Raw genomic sequence first — 22,183 nt, forward strand, 5'->3', positions numbered from 1 at the left:
AGAAGAACCCTTCCTTTATGAGACAGGGTCTCAATGCACAGTTCAGGCTGGCCTTGAACTCACTATGTAGCCCAGGCTGGTCTTGAACTCTTGGTGATCCTCCTGCCTCAGCCTCCAGGGACACCTAGAAGAAGACCACTTATTTCCCTATCCCTATTATGCAGAAAATTGCTTTAGTCTTTTAGATTACCTAAATATAAATAAGCACTAATAATGCAAATAGAAGTACTTACTAATGTAACTTACTTTGAAACAATTTAAGGAGTCTAATAGTTTAATAAAGTTTAATCTTTAAACTTTCTAACAACTCATTAACACAAATAAATGTACTAAAGACATGTCACCATGCTGATTGGAACACCTCAATACCTCATTCCTGTTTTACTGATTTATCACTGATGTTTGTCCTCAGCAAAAGCCAGCATCAAACAGGGTTGCTTATTTTAATCACTTAGAAATATGCATACTAAACAGAATATGGAATGAAAATCATGGAATATGAACTTACTTTTCAGCAAAATCTTCACTTCTCCATTCTCTTTCTTGATCTCATTCATTACTTTATGCTTCTTTTTTTCTCTCTCTTTTTCTTTGTCTCTCTCCTTAATTTTGTCTTTGATTTTATCTGAAAGATGACATAAAGGAAATACTTAAAATTACTGGCATCTTAATTCTTCCTCATGAACTGTGTTCAATTTCTTAAACTCCAATACACAAAGGAATCCCAACAAGAGAAGAAATATGCCTTTTCTTCTTCCTCTCAGGTTTAAGGAATATTTCGAAACTCCCACTGTTATGATTATGGAAGAAATAATGTCAAAATTTATCACTAGATCTTTCACATTAATGACCACTTTCATATATTTCATGGCAACTAGAATACCAGACTAAGTTCAAATCATATAAAATAATTTGCTACTTCCCCTCCCCACTGGTCTGCTTCTCCTCACAGCACATCCTTCTTAAACACCCAACCTTAGACGCCTCCATGGAGCTCCTGTGACTATGAACACACCTCTGCTACACAGTGAGACAGAGCCAGCGAGGGCACGGGCCCTGCGAGCTGTCACCTCCCAGCTTCGGTGAGAAGCCCTGCTCACGTGCAGGCCCGACAGGAAGGCGCGTGGCCAGCCTCACTGTTAACACGCTCGCCTTCACAGACGCTCCTTCCTCGAAGATGGCTTCAAGGAAGGAACCACTGTTCCTAGGACACCGAGACTTCCCATCTGTGTTTATTTCTTTTCATGACCAGTAGTTTACAGTCTTATCCTTCATGGCCTCATCTAAGGCAAAGGAAAAGGTTTCTAACTCACCTCATCCTAATTCTTAGAATAAAAGCAACACTCATCCCACCAAAGGATGTGTGTGAAAAGTTAAGCATGATTAGTGTAAGAAATACAAGTTTTATTTAGAAACCCAGACAATGTGTGGAACAAAGAATAGCTGGAGAGATGAGCAGGAGAAGCTGTGTGGAAACAGATCCATCAGCAGGGTGTGGGATCCCAGCACCCGCAGCATTGCACAGGGTTTGAGGCTAGCCCGAGCCTCATAACAAAACTTTGACCCAAAAAACAAAAACATAATTCAGAAAAGAAATAAACCCATCTTTGACCGCAAGCAAAGATAATAAAATTTAAAAAAAAGATCTTTTCAACAGCACTAGAATAACCAGACACCCACCTGCAAAAACACAAATCTAAACACAGACCTTACACCCTCCCTTTGCAAAAAGCAACTCCAAGTGACAGACCGAAATGGAACATGCAGAACTATAAAAACTCCTAAAAGGTTACACAAAAGAAAATCTAGATGATACTGGTGTCACAGTTACCCTTCTCATTCTGAAACAAAATACCCCACACCCAAATTTAAAGGAGGGCAGGTTTTGGGTTTGTTTTTTGTTTTTGTTTTTTTGGTACTGGGGATCGAACTCACAACCTCAAGATTGCCAGGCAGGCACTTATACCACTGAGCTAAATCGCCAGCCCAAAGGAGGGAAGGTTTATTTGGCTCACAGTTTGTGGAGGTTTCAGTCCTTAACTGGCTGGCTCCAAGGCAAGGTGGGGTGGCAGAGAAGAAATAATCCACAGAGAGCAAAGGGTGGCAAAGCAAACAAGATGGTAGTAGCGTCTTTCTGTCCCCTTTATACTCTAGGCTACCAGGACAGGGCGATGCCAAACCCATCAGTGGACTGATACAGTACTCACACCAGCATCACACAATCCAGATTCAGCTACACCTGCAAAGCCCAACCTATGACCATAGGAGGCTTTGAGAGACACCTAGACACAAACCGTAACAGCTGAATTTGGTGATGGTTGATCTTTCTAGATCTGGGCACTCTAGACCCAGCACAAAGTCATGAAGAGAAATATCCAGTATGCTGGATTTCATTAAAAATCTGAAGAAAAAAAAAACACTGTCAAGAGAATAAAAAGACAAGCCACAAAAAGGAGAAAATATCTGCCAAAGGTATATCTGATAAAGGATATTATCCAAAATAGTCCTTAAAACTCACAAGAAAACAATCCCAATTTAATAGTGAACCAAGGGGAAGGGAGGAGAAGGGAACGGAGGAGAAAAGAAGGAGAGCAGAGCAGGAAGGAGGAGTAGAGGAAAGACACATGAGCCACAGGCCTCCCCACAGAGACACACAGTAGCAGTTGCATCTGCAAGAGACTGCACAGCACAGGCCACCCGCATGGCACTAACGCAGGCACACTTCACACCTAACACAACACCCAAGCCCCAACACACTTACGACACAAAGTCTGGCAAGTACGGAGAACAAAGAAATTCTTAGTCTTTGCTGGTGAGCTGCTCTAGGAGACAGCTGGGTGATTTCTTGCAAACCTAAATATACCCTGCATGATCCAGTAATTACACTGCTTGGCATTCATCCAAAGGAGCTGAAAACGTCCCCAAAACTTCATGCACACAGATATTTACAACAGGTTTATTCATAATAGCCGAATGTGGAAGCAACCAAAATGTACTGCTGTAGATGAACAGATAAAACTGTAGTACAGCCAGACAATGAAATATTCTGCAATGCTTAAAAAAAAAAAAAAAAAAAAAAAAAGAGCTTGGGTGTAGTGGTGTACCCCCTGTAATCCCAGCACTCAGGAGGCCAGCTTGGACCATCCCTAGTAGTGACAAAAAATTTTAAAAAAAGAATAGACATGGGCCAGGGATACAGCTCAGTGGTGCAAGCACCTGCCTGGCAGGCTCAAGGGCCTGAGTTCAATTCCTGGTAAGAAAAAAAAAAAGGAGAAAGGATAGATGGCTAAGTCATAACCACATGTGCATAAAGAAAATTACAGTAACTTTAAACAAGGCTACAACTCAAAATTTCAAATATATGGTCAATTTATGATTGTAGCAACCCTACATTTGGCTCCATGTGATACATTTTACATTCAACAAGCACTGTGTGCCCTGGGCCAGAGGAAGGGGAAGAACACTGCCCAAAGGACCTTACCATCAGATACCAGCTGGACTTTATACTTACCATTTTAGAAAACCAGCTCTTGTAACAAACCCTTTATTTTATCTGGTTTTAATCTCATAACAAAATTTACTACCCTCATGATAAAGTAGGACTGAAAATGCATGTGTGCCCACATATGTATGAGATAAGCTATTTCAGTAAAAAAAAAAAAAACCTTAAAAAGCAGAAGAGTGCCTATAATCCTAGCACTTGGGAGGCTGTGGCAAGACGGATTGCCACCAGTTCAAGACCAGCCTGAACTACACAGGAAGACCCTGTCTCAAAGAGAAAAACCAAAAACCTTAACACTGATATACAACCCTGGCCTTTTTTCTTTTCAATAATGTCTCATGAGACTGAGACAGGATAATCATCCTGCCTCAGCCTCCTGTGGTGCTGTGATTGTAAACAGTACCAGCACACCTGGCTTCTCAAGACTTTAATGGGTACTACTTACTTTCCTGTTCTCTAAAATATAAAACAAAGTGGTCATTTCGTTATGACAAAAATTTTAACTATCAATCTCGTATTAATGATCTCTTAGCTCAGCGGCCTAAGCACCTGCCTTGCAAGCAAGCAGTCATGAGTTCAATCCCTGGTACCGATAAAAATGAAAAAGACAAAAAAAAAAAAAAAAAAATGATCTCAAAAACAGCGAGGAAATGAGCTAAAAAAAAAAAAATAGCAGCTAAGCCTCATTTCACTGTCGGGTCTCATGCCTAACCCTCCTCTGTCCATTAGCACCTCGGTCAGAGAGGCAGTGACAGCTGAGGTTTCCAGCAGCTCACCCCCTCCCCCAACTCAGGTTCCTGCTCATTTCTGTGCGAGACAGCAGCACCATGGCTCAGGGCTCACCACTCCAGCTCACCACTCCGGTTACTTAGAGACTCCTGTGCTTCCCCATCAGTGTCCCCCACGCTCCTCCCTCCTCCAGGCAGGAGCTCCTCAGCCCACCCTCCCACATGCACAGCAGGCTGGGGTGAGCATGCCACTGCCCGGCCATTCCCAGGATTCTAGTCCATTCTTATTGGTGCGCGCACACACACACACACATACATTTAACACTATGTAACAGGACCTCGAAGGGTTACAAAAGAGAGAGAGCTGCACAAGAGTATCTGTTCCCTACATACACTTCCACAAGTAAACTACAGCCAGGCGTGGTGGCACAGAGGCTGAGGCCAAAGAATCACAAGTTCGAGGCCAGGCTGGGTGACTTAGTGAGACTCTGTCTCAAAATAAAATATAAAAAGAGCCAGGAGCCGAATGCAGTGGCACACACCTGTAAAAGTCAGCTTTTCAGGAGGCTGAACAAGTTCAAGTCCTGCCTGGGCAACCTGGCAAGACCCTCTCTCCTGCAGCACTGGCCTGGGCATGCAACTCAGTAGTAGCACCCCTGGGTCACCCCTAGTACAGAAATAAAAACAAAGGTGCCTGGGGATGTAGTTCAACACTCCCTGGTCCAACCAATGGGACAGCCAAGGAAAGATAAGACAAGAATAGATAAGCCAAGACAAGAGCCACGTGTACCCAAACAGACCTGAAAGGACAGGGCTTATCCACAAAGGACTTCTGGTTTTATTTCACATACTTCCGGATTATCTGAAGCTTTTATAACAGGGAGGTATTTATTACTTACCTATTACATATCAGTGTATAATGGAGTTGGCAGTCTACATCTCCTTCAAAAGAAGAGTAATTGGGGCTGGAGATTAGCTCAGCAGCACAAGCACCTGCCTGGCAAGGTCGTGAGTTCGATCCCCAGTTCTCCACACACAAAAAAAGAATGACTTTCAAATATTTAATCATTCATGGTATATTAAGAAATAAGAAAAACACTTCAAAATAAAGCGTTGAATGAATATATAGTTATTACACACACAGCACACACCTCCACATGCATGAGAATCTCCTCGGCATGTGCAAAGCCTCATGTGGGCTCCTGCTGTCCCCAGGCCCGGCCACAGTTCACCCAGAGGAGAGGGAAAGAGCAGGTGCAAGCCCACCCCAGCTAGTGGTTTGAAACCAGGAAGACCACTCAAGGTTCAGAAGGTCAAGGCCAGCAGGGGACACAGCAAGACTCCACAGCAAAAACAAACCAAAAGCCAAGTGAGATAGCAAGCAGTTATAACCGCAGCTGAGGCAGGAGGATCACAAGTTTGAACCCAGCCTGGACAACTTAGCAATTCAGCACGACCCTGTCTCAAAATAACAAAAGTAGAAAGGCTAGGGCTGTAACTCAGGGCAAAGGCCCTGGGTTCAACCCCCAGTACAAAGGGAAAAAAAGAAATGTGTGTACATGCATACATAATTAGGTTTAGTAGCCTTTAAGAAAATGATACAAATCCCATGTCACACTGAGACTCATTCAACTACAGACTCGAGCATAAAGTTCTTTAAAAAGGTTCATTCTGTTTTTAAGTGCGTGTCATAAATCTACCTAGAGGCCCTTAAGCCGTGTTGGCAGTTTTCAGCCACAACCAACTGTCACAGCCGAAGCCTGAGCAGGCCTCAAAACACAGCAGCCGGCCCTGGATGCCAGCCAGGCCTCACACCCCAGTAATGCCGCCCAGGAGATCAGTCAGTGGAGCAGCACCCGCACCCACTTCCCCTCCCACATCCAGCCAGTAACAGCGTTCAGCTGGAAAGAGATCAGAGCGCAGGCAGGGAACAGAAGCAAAAGAGAAATGCACAGGATTTAAACGGGAAAGCGAAGTTGCAAAGTGCTGAGAGCATAGAGAAGTAAAACACAAAGGGCACGAAGAAGCCAGTAAAAAGAAAAGGAAGGGCTTGACCAGGGTCAAACAGGAAGTGACCTATCACACCCTCTCCACACAGTGCAGCCAGGCTGCCAAATCAATGCTTTCTCAGCAGGCCTCTCCACACAGCACTGTGCACCACTGCATTCTCTTCCTCCATCTCAGTTCAGCTGTAGGATCCTAGCCTGGTCACTCCTCCTCCTCAGGGCCCTATCATCCCGCAGACTCGTCTTAGGTGTGCTTCTCTCTCTTATCTATACTTCCCATCTACCTAGCTAATATTATCCTAGCAGTTAAACTATTAGGCAAAAGAACCTCCAAAGTATGCACTCTCCCAACCCAATTTCTCTGCCAAATTCTACACCTCCATCTTCATAAGCCACATTTAACATCAGAATCATCGTTTTCTTTTGGAGCCAAACTCCGGCTAAATTGCCCAAACTGGCCTTGAACTTGAGGTCTCCCTGCCTCAGCCTCCAGAGTAGCTGGGATTACAGGCCTGTACCCTACACTTGGCTCTAAATTATGATCCTTCTAACACAGAAGAGGTCCAAGCTCTTCTTCAGTTCCGTATGTATGTCACTGGAATAACATCCTCCAACATTCAAACACAAAAACTCCCAGTGATTTTAAAACCTCCTTTGGTTCCCCTTAACACTACGTCATGTGACCTGCTCAAATACTCTCATCTCCTTTCCTTTTCCATAATCACCACCACAATGGATATGAGGTCTCCTCATGTCTAGTGTCCCTTCCTGGTGGGGACCTACTAAACTCAGAGAGGACAGAAGCCTTCTTTAACACATGGGGGCTGGAATTACAGCTCCAGGGCGTGGTGCCTAACACACAGGCACACAGATGTATGGGCGCACGCACACAAACACACACACACAGGCATGGTGGCAACATCTGTTATTTCAGCACTCTGGGAGGCTGAGGCAGGAGGATAAAGTCCAAGCCTACCATGGGAAAGTCAGCAAAACAAAAAAACAGTGATTAAAAAAAAGGGCTGGGATATAGCTTGGTAAAAGGTCCTAGGTTCCATCCCCAGCACCTTGCCACACACACACTCAAGTTTATCACGTCTCACTGCTGCTTTTAACAAGTGAACAAACCCAGCTTAAAGGAAGCAACTTCAGGACTCCACTTGAGGATCTCCATAATCAATACTAACCCTTTCTAGCCTTTTCTTCTACTTACACCTGAGCTAGGGTGCCTTCCCCCAACACAGCTGTCAAAATCCCAGGCGTTTTAAGATCCCCCTGCGCTCAGGGTTTCTATTCAGCATGCCTTGATCCCACCAACTAGAATTACCACGCCCCCTCCGCCCTCTGTGTGATCTGAATCCCGGTTTCTCGGTGTGCAGCTCTTCTGTGTGGACTACTGACTTCTAGGCTCCTTAGCAATTACATTTCTGTCATCTTTGTCACCCGCTCTGAACCTTAAACTAGTGCTCTATACATGACTAATGCATAATAGGGAGCTTCCAGAGGCAACAGGAGAAAAAGCTCGCAGCAAACAGTAATGAATTCCCAGTGGTTTGCAGTGCAGGAGTCGCCAGGAAAAGCAACGCCCACAGTAAGCAGGTGAGCGACAATGAAGACTGAGTCATCCCGAGCTAAATCACACGTCCTGTAAAGGCAAAGGAGCATTCACCCCTTTGTGTCCAAAGCCACCTCCCCAGTGCTGTTAAACAAACATTTGCTGAATCCACATGAGAAAGATGGAAAAATAGAGGGCAAATTATAGGCTGGGTGTGCTGGTGCACACCTGTTATTCCAGCACTCACGGGGGCTGAGGCAGGAGGACTGCTGTGAGTGTGAGGCCAATCTGGGCTACAAAGTGAGTTCAAGGCCAGCCTGAACTCCCTAGTTAAACCCTGACTCAAAAACAAAACAGAGAAAGTGAGGACAAATTATACAGAAATGATATAAAAATAAGAAAGGAACTGCTTTTATAAGACTAGAATAAACAGGATGGCTGGGCATGGTGGCACAGGCCTGTAACCCCACTACTTGGGAGGCTGAGGCAGGAGTGCAGCTGAGAATTTGAGGCCAGCCTCGACTGTAGAGTGAGATCCAGTCTCAACAAGAAACAAACAAAAAATTTTAAAACTATAAAAAACAAAAAAATAGGATGTAGTAGCAGTATGACAAGAAGGGCCAACAATGTTGGAGAGGGGCAGCTGCCAAAAAGCTCCCACAAAATTAGTTTTTCCATAGGAAACAGCTTAGATCTCACCTCCTCCCTTCATTTTATAGAGGAATGGGTTGAGGCCCAGAGAAGTTTAATGATTTTCCAGACACCAGACTGAATACATCAAAAAGAGGACAACTAACCAGGATTCCTCGTTTCTGGTTTAGAAATGAAAATCAAGAAACACCTGAAACGTCCCCAGACCGCACAGGCTTCACACGCTCAACTAGTCACACACCCTAAGGTTACCCTGCAAATACACCAAGGCCGCGCAGCCCGGCCTGCCCCGCGGGCACGGTTACACGTTAAGAGGAGAAACACGGGAGAAACAGTTTCCAGAAACCCCTCCTTCCAGGCCTGCGCGGCTCCTCCTGCTCCAGAGCTGCCTGTTCCGCACCAGGACTGAAGCGCGGCGTGGTCTCCAGGGACGCGACTGGGAAGCCCCAGCACTTGGAGGCCCCTGAGGTGGCGGTGCAGAGCCGGTGGCAGCAGCAGCGACCTCAGAAGGGCGGACCTCTTCTCCTATCTACGCTGCTGTGCTGTTCCGTTGTGTTGTGTGGTGTGGTGTTGTTTGGGGGGGGTGCTTGTTTTTGTTTTGCTTTGCGGGAGGAGAGGGGGTTAGAGAATGAATCAAAGGCTTTTCTGGGGAGCTACATCCTTTTTAAATGTTTCATTCTGGGACCACCTCTTGCTAAATTGCTAAAACACCCAGAATGGGCTCAAACACATGATAAAGGGAAAGGGAAAAATTTAGTTGGGTGACTCAGAATAGTAAGAACATCCTCTTTTTGTACAGTGATGCAAATGCTTCTGCCAGGAGCTACTACGAGGAAATAAATGCAAACTGCACAACACTTACTTCTTACTACCCCAGAACAGGCAGGCTGCTCGGCTAAAACCCCCCGCAACAAAATGAACTACCCCACAACAAGGAAATAAAATTTCAGAAAGAGAGCCGCTCCGGACAGCAGACAGCAAGGATGAAGAACCTGGGTGATCAGGTCCCGGGAACAGCTCGGGCGCTGAGGTCAGATACCGGGTCCACTTCCAGCCCTGCTTGGCGGCCCGTTTCCCAGCAGTGCCGCACCTCAGTACTCCTGTCTTCCACACTGGGGGGACTCGAGTGACACTGGGGACAAATCAGAGCCTCCACACTGACTGACATCCTAGCTGTTTCTTGTTTTTAAGATTTTTTTTGCCCCTAAATTGCCCAGGATGGGCTCAAACCTGCAGTCTTTCTACAAAATTAAGAGGCCTTTATATGCGGTATATCTGGGCCACAGAATTAAACAGCTATCACTGAATCTGAAACTAAGGCTGCTGTATCCATTGTGACTTTCACACACAGACTGGAGCATCCTCAACCTGCAGATCCATACTACACGCTGGCATGTAATGATTATGCTGCAGGATGCAAACAGTAACTCAGGCGGTTCTTTCTGCAAAGGATGGCAACAGTGGGCAGCGGGTCCTGGAGGAGGAGCCACAAGTCAGGTAATGACAGCAATTTGAGCAAAGACTACAGAAGAGACCTGGTGGAAGTGAGGAAGACATGAAAGGCAGTGGCCGGAAGGGATGAGATTTGCCTTCAGGTTGGATGAGGAGGAGGGCAGAAGCTGGGGTTCAAGCCTGACCTCCGGATATATGATGGCTCTGACATGGGAACACAGGACACAAACTGGGGACAAAAGACTCAAGAAGTTGTTTTGTTTTGTTTTGTTTTTGGTACCAGAGATCAAACTCACAACCTCGCACTTGCCAGGCAGGCGTGTAAGCCACTGAGCTAAATCCCCACTCCCAAGACTCAGAGTTTTGAATGCACTGACTCCACGTTTCCATGGAACACCTAATAGGGGCTGTGTCGAGGACAGAGTTACATTCTGGACTATGATTTCAGAAGGGCTAGCAATGGACATCAGAAACGAACAAGGCAATTAGCAAAAAGGAGAGGAAAGGGCAACCCATTCAGGACCCCTTCTGTCTCTAGGCAGAAGCTTCCTTACTCTCAATAAATATTTCTGCTCTTAAAAAAAAAGAGAGAGAAAGAGAGAGAGAGAGAGAGAGAAGAGAGAGGAGAGGACACAGGGCCCCAAACTGAGGCACAGGCTGAAATCAGCAGCAGCAGAGATCAGAAGGGTATTAAATGATTGGACCAGATTATAGGTTCTGCTTAATCTCAGGCTCCTTGGGGAGCTTTCAAAGCCTGTGAACTGTGAACTGTTAACCCTGATCACCTGAGGACTAAGAAAAGCTCTGAGATTACTACTTGTCTGTTGCGACCATGCCACTGGAAGGAGGCTGTGAAAAGGGCCCCTGCCAGTGGACGCACAGGAATTGAGCAGAATGGCTGGTATCTGGCAAAGAGGATGCATGAGGCCTGGCGTCTCACAGCCATGCCCACCCCACTCAGCAACGCCGCACAGCTCGCAGCTCGGCCTGCCTCCCTTCACCTAGACCCAAAGCTTCCCCAGGGCTCATCACCTCTGGGCAGACACAACCAGCTTCAGGCACGATCCGGAATTTGAGATCAGTGAATACAGTCTGCATGGCGGACAGTTTAAAGCCACCATCTCAAGTCAGACGGACTATCAAAGCTCTGAAACTAGATTTGCCACTTACTTTCTGCTTACATTCATAAAAGCTGGTATCTAACAAAACTACAAGAGTTGTGAAAATTGTATAAAGCTGCAGCCGGAGCAGCTCTCTATACGGTAGCTACTGTTCTCATTGCTGCCTGTCCCCAAGGCGGTCACGCCCCACCTCAGTCACAACCCAGGACTCAGCAGTGGCAATCTGTGACCTGTCACAAAAGTGACTGAGAGGATTTACTAATTCCGAGGTCATTGCTTTCTCACATAAGAAAAGGGAATCATGGTGAAGATTTACAACCTGTAAATTATAAACGTATCGATGATTTCTCAGAAAAGGACCCCAAACATCAGGACTTGAGACTATTCCTTCACATGACAAACCAATAAAAAGCACTCTAATCCACAGAATAGCTACAATCCAACTTTAAAATGGGCCAATGAGCTGAACGAAAACTTCTCAAAAGAAAAATACTGTCAGGTATAGTGGTGTAATCCCAGCACTCAGGAGGCTGAGGCAAAAAAAAAGATTCTGCATTCCCAGAAACAAACACAATTTACCTTTGCTCCCTAAATCAAGAGATGGTCAGTCCCCTCACCCCAGGGCATTTGCACTGAGCTACATCCCCATCCTCTTTTTATTTCATGACTAGGCTGTGCCTTAATTTGCAGTCCTTCTGCTTCAGCTTCCCAAAATGCTGTGACTCCAGGTATGCACCCTACAGTATGTCAGATTTTATTTTAGATCCAATAGCAGCAATTTATTCTGAATTTCTTAGTCCCAAAATTTAAATGTTTTTAAATTCAGAAATAATTCAAATCATCCTTTAAATCCCAATACAGTGAGTGGCTCAGGTTGGGGTCATCAACTGATTCAAAGGCCAACTGGGAAACGAGTACTCAGGAAACACAAACCCAAAGGTGACTGGCCAAATGCAAATAGGAACAACAACCACCTTAGAACAGAGACCGAGCAGTCACTGTAACCAAGGATCAAATTTAGCATCATCAATAATGGACAACCTGAGTATGACATTCCTCTCAGTGAGACACAAAATGTGGTACTTACGAGCCATTCTTGCCAAAACTGTTCAATCTGAAAGTATCAGGAACCCAGCCAAAAGTCCTGATTGTCAATATCAAGAGCCCGGCTACAAGTCTTGGTAAGAATGTCGAGAGAAAAATAAAAAACAGAGACAAGTATCATATTCCAACAATGGCAGGGAAGTCAATGTCCCTGGAGCTGACTTTCTCTACTCCCAAAACAGCCACTGTAGTTAGTCTAGACAGTGATGGGGGGGCCAGCAAAGGACTAAAATTTATCTAAAGACTCTGACTCCAGAGGTGTAGATAATCTTATGTATGAAGAATCTTGACCCAAGTACAATCTTGTGATGATTTAAGAATGTGGAGATGATCTTATGCCTATAAGTATCTTGTCCTTGGGCCGGGGATTTAGCTCAGCAGCATAAGCACCTGCCTGGCAAGCTGGAAGTCATGAGTTTGATCCCTGGTACCAATAAAAAAAAAAAAGAAGTATCCTGTCCTTGAGAGTAATCCCTTCGATCGCTGGTACCGATAAAAACCAAAAAAGAAAAAAAGAAAAAAAAAAAGAGAGTAATCCCCAGAAGACTTAAGAAGGTATAGATGATCTTATGCTTAGAAGAGCCAATGGGAAATCTCAGCTGGGCAGTACCACGAATGCCAAGTCTTCCTTTTATCCCATAGGGAAATATGCAAAACCAGTACTGTGAATTTGTGGTCCCCAACATGAAAGTAATCAAGTCTTTATGTTTAACTTCCAATTTACAAGGAATACAAAGGATAAACATACATTACACAGCACAACAATTACTTTAAAATTATAAATACAGGAAAACCCACGATAAGCAGCTATGTTGGATGAGTTTTTCAAAGTCAATGACAAGGCCAAGTGTGGTGGCACATGCCTATAACCCCAGCCATATGGGAGGCTGAGGCAGGACTGCAAATTCAAGGCTAGCAAAATCCTGCCCTTCTCTCAAAAAAAGAGACAGCTAAAAAGAAGAGAGAGAGAGAGAGAGACAGCTGGGGATGCAGCTCAGTGTCCCCTAGGTTTGATCCCCAGTACCAAGAACAAAAGTCAACATCATATTAAAAAAAAAAAAAAAAAAACAGGTATTTCTAGATTAAAGTAAACAAATCGTGGGGGGGGGGGCGCAAATGAAGAATTGGAAGAATGTATATTGGACCCGGCTATATGATTAATTCCTTAAGTGTGTCATTGTTACTCTGGTTATGTAAAAAGATGCCCTGATGTGTGAGAAATGAAGACTGACATATCTAAGAATGAAGAGTTACAAAGTCTACAATTCACTTTCCTTTTTTTTTTGTCTTTTTCCTTTTTATTGGTACCAGGAATCGAACTCACGACTGCCTGCTTGCAAGGCAGGCGCTCATGCCGCTGAGCTAAATCCCCAGCCCTACAATTCACTTTCAAATGACCCAGGGCCTAAGTAGGATAGAGTGTTAAACGCTGTGGAAGTAGGAGGGAAATCTCTACAGGCTCACTGTGTTCTCTTTCAACTTTTCCATATGCCTCTAAATTTTGTAATAAAAAGTTATCAAAAAAAAGTACCTTGGAAGTTGCCTGAAAGCTCACCTTCACTTTCTTTTTCCAGCTTATCAGTCTAAAGGGGACAGTGAAGTTGGCCGCATCCCATCCCCGGGTGTGAGCCGCCGGCCCAAATCCTTCACAGGTTAGCCACGCACCTCTGAGGGAGAGAAAAGTCCTGTGATAATAACAAGGCACCTGGCGAGCCTTCAAATGCCTTTTCACTGCTCCAAATTCAGCGTTTTATTTCCTAGGCTGAGAACGTGCACTGACTTCATAAGCACCTGCCCCAGCCTGTTACAGGCTGGCTGTTGGGTTGGTTCTGTGCACCACTGGTGGGAATGTGAAACGGTGTGGCCACAACAGAAGAAATTGGGAGGCAGTTCCTCACCAATTAAACCGGAATGACTGGGCAGACTCCCAGGATGACAGCGAGGGCTCAGCACCCCAGCTCATGGTAGCGTCCATCACTACAGCCAAAGAGAGAAACCATCCAGCGGCCAGCAAGGAAAGAAGGAATGCAAGCGGGCACGTACACATGCTGCCACGCCGCTCAGCATTTGAAACTAAGCCCGGGCGCTGCGTTGCAGCTCCGCAGCTTGAAGCCCACGGTGCAATCCCCACGATCTCGCCTCCCACAAAAAGGAAATCCAGCCGCAACACGCTGACCCTTATATTGTGTACTGTGCTTGGTGAAATAGCCAGGTGGCAAAAAGGACACACACTTTAGGTTCCCCCCTTCATCAGGCGTGTAAAATGGGAGTGTGCAAGAACGGGGAGGCAGTAGCTTCTCATGAGTACTGGACAGAAGAGTTCTGCAGGGGTGCGGGGTGCGGGTGCACTGTGAACAGCCTGTACACAGCACACCCGAGTTTCAGGACAGCTCCCACGGTAGCTTCCGTCACCTGCCACCTGCTCGGGAGAGATCTATCGGTGTCTGGTCAAGGCTGCCCGCACCGGAGGGGGCGACACAGCAGGCGTCACTCAAAGGGAGCCCTGAGGGCAGCAAGCGGATCCAGGCATCCAGGCGAGGGTTAGGCCTCCAGATGCAGCCCCCAGGCTCAGCCCTGGGCTTGGAGGAGGACCGAGCAGCTCTCCGAAGCCTCCTCCGCCTGCGGACAGCAGCCTCAGGGCAGCACGTGGCCAGGGCGCAGTCCCCTCAGTCTCTCCTTCTAGGAGGTCGAACATCTTACGAAAACAGCCCAGTTTCCCTGGAGAGCCCCATGCACTCTGCTATGAGCTCTTAACCGAAATTTAAAGTTTGAAGAGTTACCCTGGCTTGGACCTTGGGCGTGCTGAGGCAGGAGAGTGGCGAAGTCCACGTGGGGAGATCTGTCTCCAAAGGACAGAACGCAGAACGCCCAGGCTTTCAGCCGAAGCTGACGCTCAGTAATAAACGGCAGAATGGAAGAGGGAAATGGTAATCTTGCTGTACCCAAGGAAATGAAGAGGCGGCGCCTTCTGGAAAGCATGAGGTCCTGAGTTCAATTCCTAGTAGCAAGAAGGAAAGAAATAAGCAGAAATCCTGGGAAACACCAATAGCTGTCTCAAAGGAAGCAGGAGAGCTTGGCCCCATGGAGACAGCAAGGGCACCCGCAGAGCAACAGGAGAAACAGAACTAGGATGAAAATATGGAGACCCGAGAATTACAGCCGGGGTGGGACCTGGGCCAGACCGGGGCCACCTTCTCCCACAGGCACAAAAACTCTCCGTCCACTTCATAGCTGAGGTCAGCACCGATCCTCCAGCAGTCACAGGCTGGAGCCTTTGGAACCCTGCGTGACTGTGACTGTGTCTGTAACTGTAACAGAGATGGCTCTCAGGAAGTGGAGGAAAGGAGAACACAGGGTCCGAATCCGGCAGGCCTGGGAGCCTTGTAAGGCAGAGAACATTACACAAGCAGCGCCAGGAAAGGCCCTGCGAGCCAGGCAGGCCGGACGCTGAGCCCAGGCTCCCAGGCTCCCAGGCTCCCAGGCTCCAGGACTGGGAGGAGAAAAAGGTTTGCATCCGAGCTACTTGTTACAGCAGCTGGACTGACAGAAACAGCCTTCTCTCCATTACTCCCCCATATAGGGACAGAAGGATGACCTTTCTGCAAAAAGAACTAAAAGTTTTCTTACCACCACCCAAAGAAAAGAATTATCACTAAAAACAAGGGAGTCCCTTAGTCACTGAGAGGTTTCATCAGTTTTGATAATTTTTTCATAACTATGGAAAAACTGCCAATAGCACAGATCTAGAAAAACTCTTCAACCAAAAAAAAAAAAAAAAAAAAGAGAGAGATTAAAACAAACAGAAAGTCAGTAGAACCAGAAACAAAATACAGGAAACAGAACATTTCAAAGAAACTATAATTAACATGCTGAACCCATGAAAAAGGGGCAACGTGCTGTAATACAGAAAAACACAAGAGCTCCTTTAAAAAAAAAAAATTAAACTGACTGGGCATGGTGGTGCATGCCTGTCATCTCAGAACTCAGGAGGCTGAGGTAGGGGGACTGATGGAATTCAAGGCCAGCCCAGGTTTCAAAGTGAGTTCAAGGCCAACCTGAACTGCAGAGCGAGACCCTGTCTCGAAAGGCAAAACAAAACGAACAGCTGAAATTCTCAAATCCAGAGAAAAGACTGCAACTTCCCAGACAGTGTGTTAAAGATCAGACTCCTCCACACCAACACTGAAAGCCAGGCAGCCATGAACAGTGTGTTCCAACATATGAGGGAAGGCAATCTCCAACACGGAGATCTCGCACGGCAGAGAAGTAAAGGTGAGTAAACTGGAACCCCAGCAGGCGCTGCCTCAGCCCGCTTCAGGGCGCCACCAGCACAGGACCGCTCGGGAGCCTCCACCAGAAGAAGGAAGCCACGGGCCCAGAGAAAGGGACTCAGCAGAAGTGAACTTTCCAGACTCTCAGTGAGCAAAGAAAGCCCCAAGGTGACAGCCAGGGAGCAGCCAGAGAGGAAGCAGGCCAGACCCGGCAGGAAGGACAGCGACAGAGGGACATGGGGGGAACAAATGGGATGGCTAAGCTTATCTGACAGGTCTGCCCAGGCAGAAAATTGTACGGAGAAGCACTTTATGGAGCCGCTGGAGGGTACAGAAGCCCAGCCCAGCCCGGCCCGGCCCGAGCAGAGCAGCCAGATGAAATGTGTGAGGCACGCGCTACAAAAGGGGACACGAACACCTGAACGTGGTTAGCGACTTCTGTGGCAACCAAACCGTAACTTAACCTGAAATTGTGAACCCTACAGAGACGGAAGAAAGCAAAACTGAAGACTCTTCAAGCACTCATCCCTTCAAAATCACTGCCATTTGCATATCTCAAATTACTCAACGCTAAGAAAAGCTTCTATTTTCATTAAATTCTATAACTATACTTTTAAGGGGAAAACTCAGGGAAATGGTCTAAGTTTGGTTTTGGAATACTTTACAGAAGTTTTCCAGAGGTCCTTGAAAGGCAAAAATAAAGCAAAACATTACAAAAATTAAAAGGTCTATACAAATTGTCTGGGTTACTGGAATCACTGGAGGTGTGACCATCTGCTAAGTTCTGTTGATCACCATTAACACACTAAACACTGGATCCTTCCGGTGCAGGCATGTTCACTATCTAGATTTTTCAACTCGACCATTACCTCTATGGGTATTTCCCAGTTTTAAAATTATAAAAGGTTCTGTATTTTTCTTTTTATAGAAAGCCAACTTGCTGGATGTGGCAGTGCACACTTGTAATCCCAGTATTCAGGAGGCTGAGGCAGAAGATGATTCTGAGTTTGAGGCCAGCCTAGGCCACATAGCAGAAATCCCACCTCAAAAACACAAAACAAAACAAAAGCCAGCTTCAGTACTATGCTCCCCAGCCATGGAGATTTTAGGTGCAAAAGACACTGATCCCCATATTTAATCAGCCCTGACTACCACACTTGTGTGATTCTCTTGTTCATCCCTCCTACCTTTCAAATTTACTGTCAATGATCCTTCCTCCATCAGGATTCACCCATCTTTTAATCTGTTATGCAGTCAAAAATTAGTAACCATGTTTCAGACTCAACATTTGTTAAATACTCTGCCTGGTGGCCCTTTTACATACAGAATACTTCCTGTCAGAATGACAGCCAAAGTAAAAGTAAAGCAGTTCTGACTAAGGACTTTTTTTTCTTTTTTGTCTTTTTATCAGTACTGGGGATCGAACTCATGACTGCCTGCTTGCAAGGCAGGTGCTTATGCTGCTGAGCTAAATCCCCAGCCCCGACTAAGGACTTTTAAAAATGCTAAATAAATGTAGGAATGAAACTTCTTAATAAAATTGGCTACTGGAATCACTAGTTCTTCTGAAGGCTGTGTAGGCTGGTGGTGTTTTGTTGAAAGTCTATTTTCCTTGTTTAAATGTCTTTAGAGCTAACTTCTGGCTCTGATTCAGATTATTCAACCAATGAACTATGAATAATTGAAGGGTTACTGAACTATGTAGAGCCAGCCCAGGGCAACGCGAAAAAGTTATATACCTGAAGCAACAGACGCTTGGTCGTCCATGCGCAAAGATTTTTACAGAGAAATGAACATTATACTTCAAATCAGGACTCCTATATTTGCAATTATATATCTAATTAAGACACATAAACAATCTCACTATCTTAATACCACCATTTCTTAAGTAGTTACAACCTCAATCCAGTTAAATCCGAACTTTAGAAGGATTTAACTACTATTTCCAAGAGGAAGAGACCTCCACCATTAAATTATCATCAAGATATTGAAAAGAAGTCTTTTTGTAGGGTGGGGGGTACCGGAAATCAAACTCATGAACTCGAGCTTGCTAGGCAGGTGCTGTGACGCAGAGCTATATCCCCAGCCAAGCAACCTTTTTTTTTTTTCTTGGATACTCTGTTTTTTGGCACTTCTGCCCAAAAACGACCTTACAGAAGCATTAACATCTTTACTCACTCCAGAAGTTCTTACAGGTATACTCACTTCCTCGGAGAACTTACACAAAGCAAATGCGCAATTCACAGCTGCAATCGGATCCATTTCCAGGCACTTACGACTTAAATTTTGTATCTGGCCATTAAAAACGAATATACTTCCACACACAGGCCACCTACAACTCCTCAGCGCGAGGAGCACAAACTCCATCTCCAAAAGCCCCTCCTCGGACCAGCGCTCTCCAAGCCGGAGATCTTTACACACTTGCACATGGCTTGGACGTCAGAGCTTCGCTGCGGGCAAAAACCTCAAAGGAAAAGTAACACTGTTGCCCCCACTCCTGTGGGGCGCTAGCGTATTTACGAGGAATAAATCACCCTCCTCCAAACATAAGTTTTCACCATATAAGCGGCCTTTAGAGCAGCAATAGCATTTTATTGCTTTCCAAATGATGATGATACAACAAAGCAGAAAGACCACTTCACAGCGCCGTGCAGCACTCTGCACTCACAGAGAGGATCACCGTGCGCTCCCAGCAGGGCTCACAGGAGGATGCTCCGAGACTCCACGATGCGCTCCTGTCAGGTCACCAACGACTCAGGACGCAAACACTCGGAAAACACCGCAGGACTGGGCCGCACTTAAAACCGAAAGCGCCGTCACACCCGCCGGGTTCCGACCGGGGCAGCGGGCGCGAGGCTCGGTTCCGTCCTCCGCCGGGGACGCCGACCGCCGAGGACCTCGGGCCCCGCGCGCTCCGCTCCCGCTTCCTGCCCGGCCCCCCGCCCCGCCCCGCCCGGCCCGGCCCGGCCCGGCCGGCACCCACCTCGCGGCGGCGTCGTTGGCGGCGGCCCGCCCTCCCCGTTCTCCGTGCGCGCGGCCCCGCCGAGCCCGTGGCGCCGCCGCTCCCTCGCCCGCTTCTCCTTGGGTCTGCGCGCCGCGGGCCCGGCCGAGGGCGCCGGCGGGCTCGGGTTCGGGTTCGGGTTCGGGTTCTGGGCCGGCAGGCGCGGGGGCACGGCGGGCAGCGGCGGGCCGGGCACGAGCAACGAGGCGCCGGCGGGGAGCGCGAAGCAGCTGCGGGCGGCGGCGGCGGGCGGCGCGGCCAGGCTCCAGGGCGGAGGGGCCGGCGCCTGCCGCCCGCCCCCGTCCCCGTTCACGCGCCGCGGCGCCTTCTTCTCCTCCATCCGGACCTTCTTGGCGGACAGAGAGGCCAGCGGGTCCCGGGAGGACGACTGCGGCCTGCCGAAGGGCTCCTTCTCCGGGACAGCCGGGGCGGCGACGGCGCCGCGCACTGGGCTCAGCGGCTCCGCCATTTTGCGCTCCTGTTGTATTTACTCTGCTCGGCTCCCGGCGCGGGGCGGGGGCGGAGCCGTCGAGGCCACCGGCCCGGCCCTGCATTGGACGAGCCGCGCAGAGGGACGCACGGAACAACCAGTCAGAAACGCGATGTAAAGTCGGAGGGCGGGACTGCTGAGCCGACTTGCGCTGGAGGTCAGCGCTCCGCGGGCGCGGCGGCCGCGGGCACCGGCCCCGGAAGGTCTGTTGCAGTCGCCGGCGGGCGCTCGGGGAGAACCTGAGCCCCAGCCGCCCGACGAGGTAGCCGAAGCCACTGGACTGAGAAGAGCAGACAGAACTGCTGCGATCGGAAACCAGGGCTTCGAGGACAGCGATCTGCTAGCCTGGAACTTGAGGTCGCTTCCCCGGCGCGACTGTGAGACGCCGGCCGGAGAGCTTTCAAGGAAGGGGCTGTGCTGTGTCTGCGACCTTCGCTGAGTCTTAACTTCCCGGGGAAAGGCCTCAGCGACGCTTATAGGTGTTTGCAGAGCAAGCGATTTTTAAAATTTCGGTGTGGTGTAGGTTTTAGGGGGGTAGTGTTATTTTGTTTCGTTTTTTTGTACGAGCGATCGAACCCAGGCAGACGCTGTGTGCTTTTAAGAAAGTTGGGTTTTGGCTTCTGCTGTGTGGTGCACCTTGTGAGCTGCGGTTCCATCCTTAGCTGACACGAGGAGAAGGAGGATTCAAGAACCTGGGTTTAACAACTCAGCGATCGCACGTGCAATCGGAAAGGCCGAGGGAGGTAAAAATCATAGTGGTCAGTTCAGGAGGTTACCACCGCTGCGGGAATTTTAAGGCTCCAAAGAGGAACTCGAAAGTGGCTGTTACTTTCTGGAAACATTTAGAAGTAACCTTTCAGGAGGTACTCACACCTGTGATCTCAAGAAGTTGGAAATGTTTATTTTGTTTCACTTTTGTCTTTGTTTTCTTTTACAGTGCTTTGGGAGTGGAGTCAAAATTTGACATTGGTCAGACACAGTGGCACACACGGGTAATCAAAGCACTCTGGAAGCTGAAGCAGGAAGATCACTGAGTTTGAGGCCAGCCTGGGCTATATAAGCGAGTTCAAGGCCAGTCTGCACTACATAGTGAGACGCTGTCTCAAAAAAAAAAAAAAAAAAATTGACATTGTCTTATAGATATAGTATTTATTTTTAAGTGACTCAGGCATTATTTATTTATTTATTGGTGTTTTTGAGACAGGGTCTCACCATGTAGTTCAGGCCACCCTCCAACTCGAGGCAGTCCTGCTGAGCCTCCCACACCCAGCTGCCTTGTCATCTCACTTGGGGTCTGGAAGGAGCCTTTCTCTTGATACTTACACACCTTCCTCTTCTCTGACACTATTAAGTAGCAGAGACCCTCAAGTGTCAACTCCAGAGTGGTTTCTGTCCCTCACATTCTTTTTCCCGTCCAGTCTCATAAACACGTGGGCTTCACCAAATAGTCTCTGTGTCCTCGGTGTTGGGTTTACATCTCTGGCCCTGACTGAGGTAAAGTCAGAGGAAGAAATAAAAGATGGATAGAGAAAGGATAAGGAAGTCTTAACTACAAGAGACAAGATGTCTCTTTAGAAGACTGCAGCGCAGGCCCAGGGGAGCCCCGGAGGCTGTGTATGTCTGTGTCTGCCCCGCCTTTCAGTCCCTCTCCTCCCAGCCCTTTGACCCTGCAGTCAGTGGCTGGCTGTGCTGACCAGAAAGGACCTGTGACTGGGTCGGAAAAGCTCTTGTTCACAGTGCTCTGAAGTCGAGATGTGCCTCAGCTGTGGCAGCAACCCCTATTCTAGAATAAAGCCGCCAACCTGAGAGAGCAAATGATTCTCCTAGTTGGCAAATTTACTGCCTGAAGAAGTCTTTGAATTGACTTCCCAAGGTCCCGCTCAGTTCCTACCTTGCCTCAGTAGCCCCTTCCCCGGTGTGAAACCAAATAAACGAGCTGTCCAGTGGAGCGCTAAACCATACTACTTGTCTTTTTTATGTAAGCTGCTCATCGTACTCTCCATTTTAGGAGCTCGGGGGCCTGATCAATCCTGGGAACCCAGACAGCGTTTCAGTGACCATTTCCCAGTGGCCACACTGCAGACAGGGCTGGCGCAGGGCTCCCACCCTGCGGGAAGCAGAGATGCTCTGCTTCCAGACCCCACACTGCCTGGCTTCCCAGGACCGCACCCCATCCCAAGTGCACCTGAGCGCCCACCAAAGCCTTCCCTCGCCCCTCCTGAGGAGCCCGAGACTCCTGGGCGGAGTCAGTGAGTCTGCTGCACGCTGGTTACCCTTCTCACTGTGGCTTCTTTGGGCTCCC

The 22,183-nt window shown here is 47.6% G+C and overlaps 1 protein-coding gene across 2 annotated transcripts in view; it reads right to left on the minus strand.

Annotated features, from left to right (window-relative positions):
• Rsbn1l (round spermatid basic protein 1 like) overlaps window positions 1–21,851 on the minus strand; it is a 70,073-nt gene extending 48,222 nt beyond the window's left edge. The window contains exons 1-2 of one of the 2 annotated variants that reach the window (XM_003469811.5): window positions 19,374–21,851; window positions 509–625 (exon numbers count right to left, since the gene is read on the minus strand). In XM_003469811.5, the coding sequence (XP_003469859.2) occupies window positions 509–625; window positions 19,374–19,860 (604 nt within the window). In that variant the 5' untranslated portion in view covers window positions 19,861–21,851. Of the gene's footprint in view, window positions 1–508; window positions 626–18,612; window positions 19,028–19,373 lie in introns of those variants that run through there. The other variant, XM_063237561.1, reaches the window with a different exon arrangement.
• Between the last annotated feature and the right edge of the window lie 332 nt (window positions 21,852–22,183).

Source organism: Cavia porcellus, unplaced genomic scaffold (genome assembly GCF_034190915.1).
Source record: "Cavia porcellus strain 051 isolate PalLab524CR breed Dunkin Hartley unplaced genomic scaffold, mCavPor4.1 scaffold_2, whole genome shotgun sequence".
Taxonomy (NCBI): domain Eukaryota; kingdom Metazoa; phylum Chordata; class Mammalia; order Rodentia; family Caviidae; genus Cavia; species Cavia porcellus.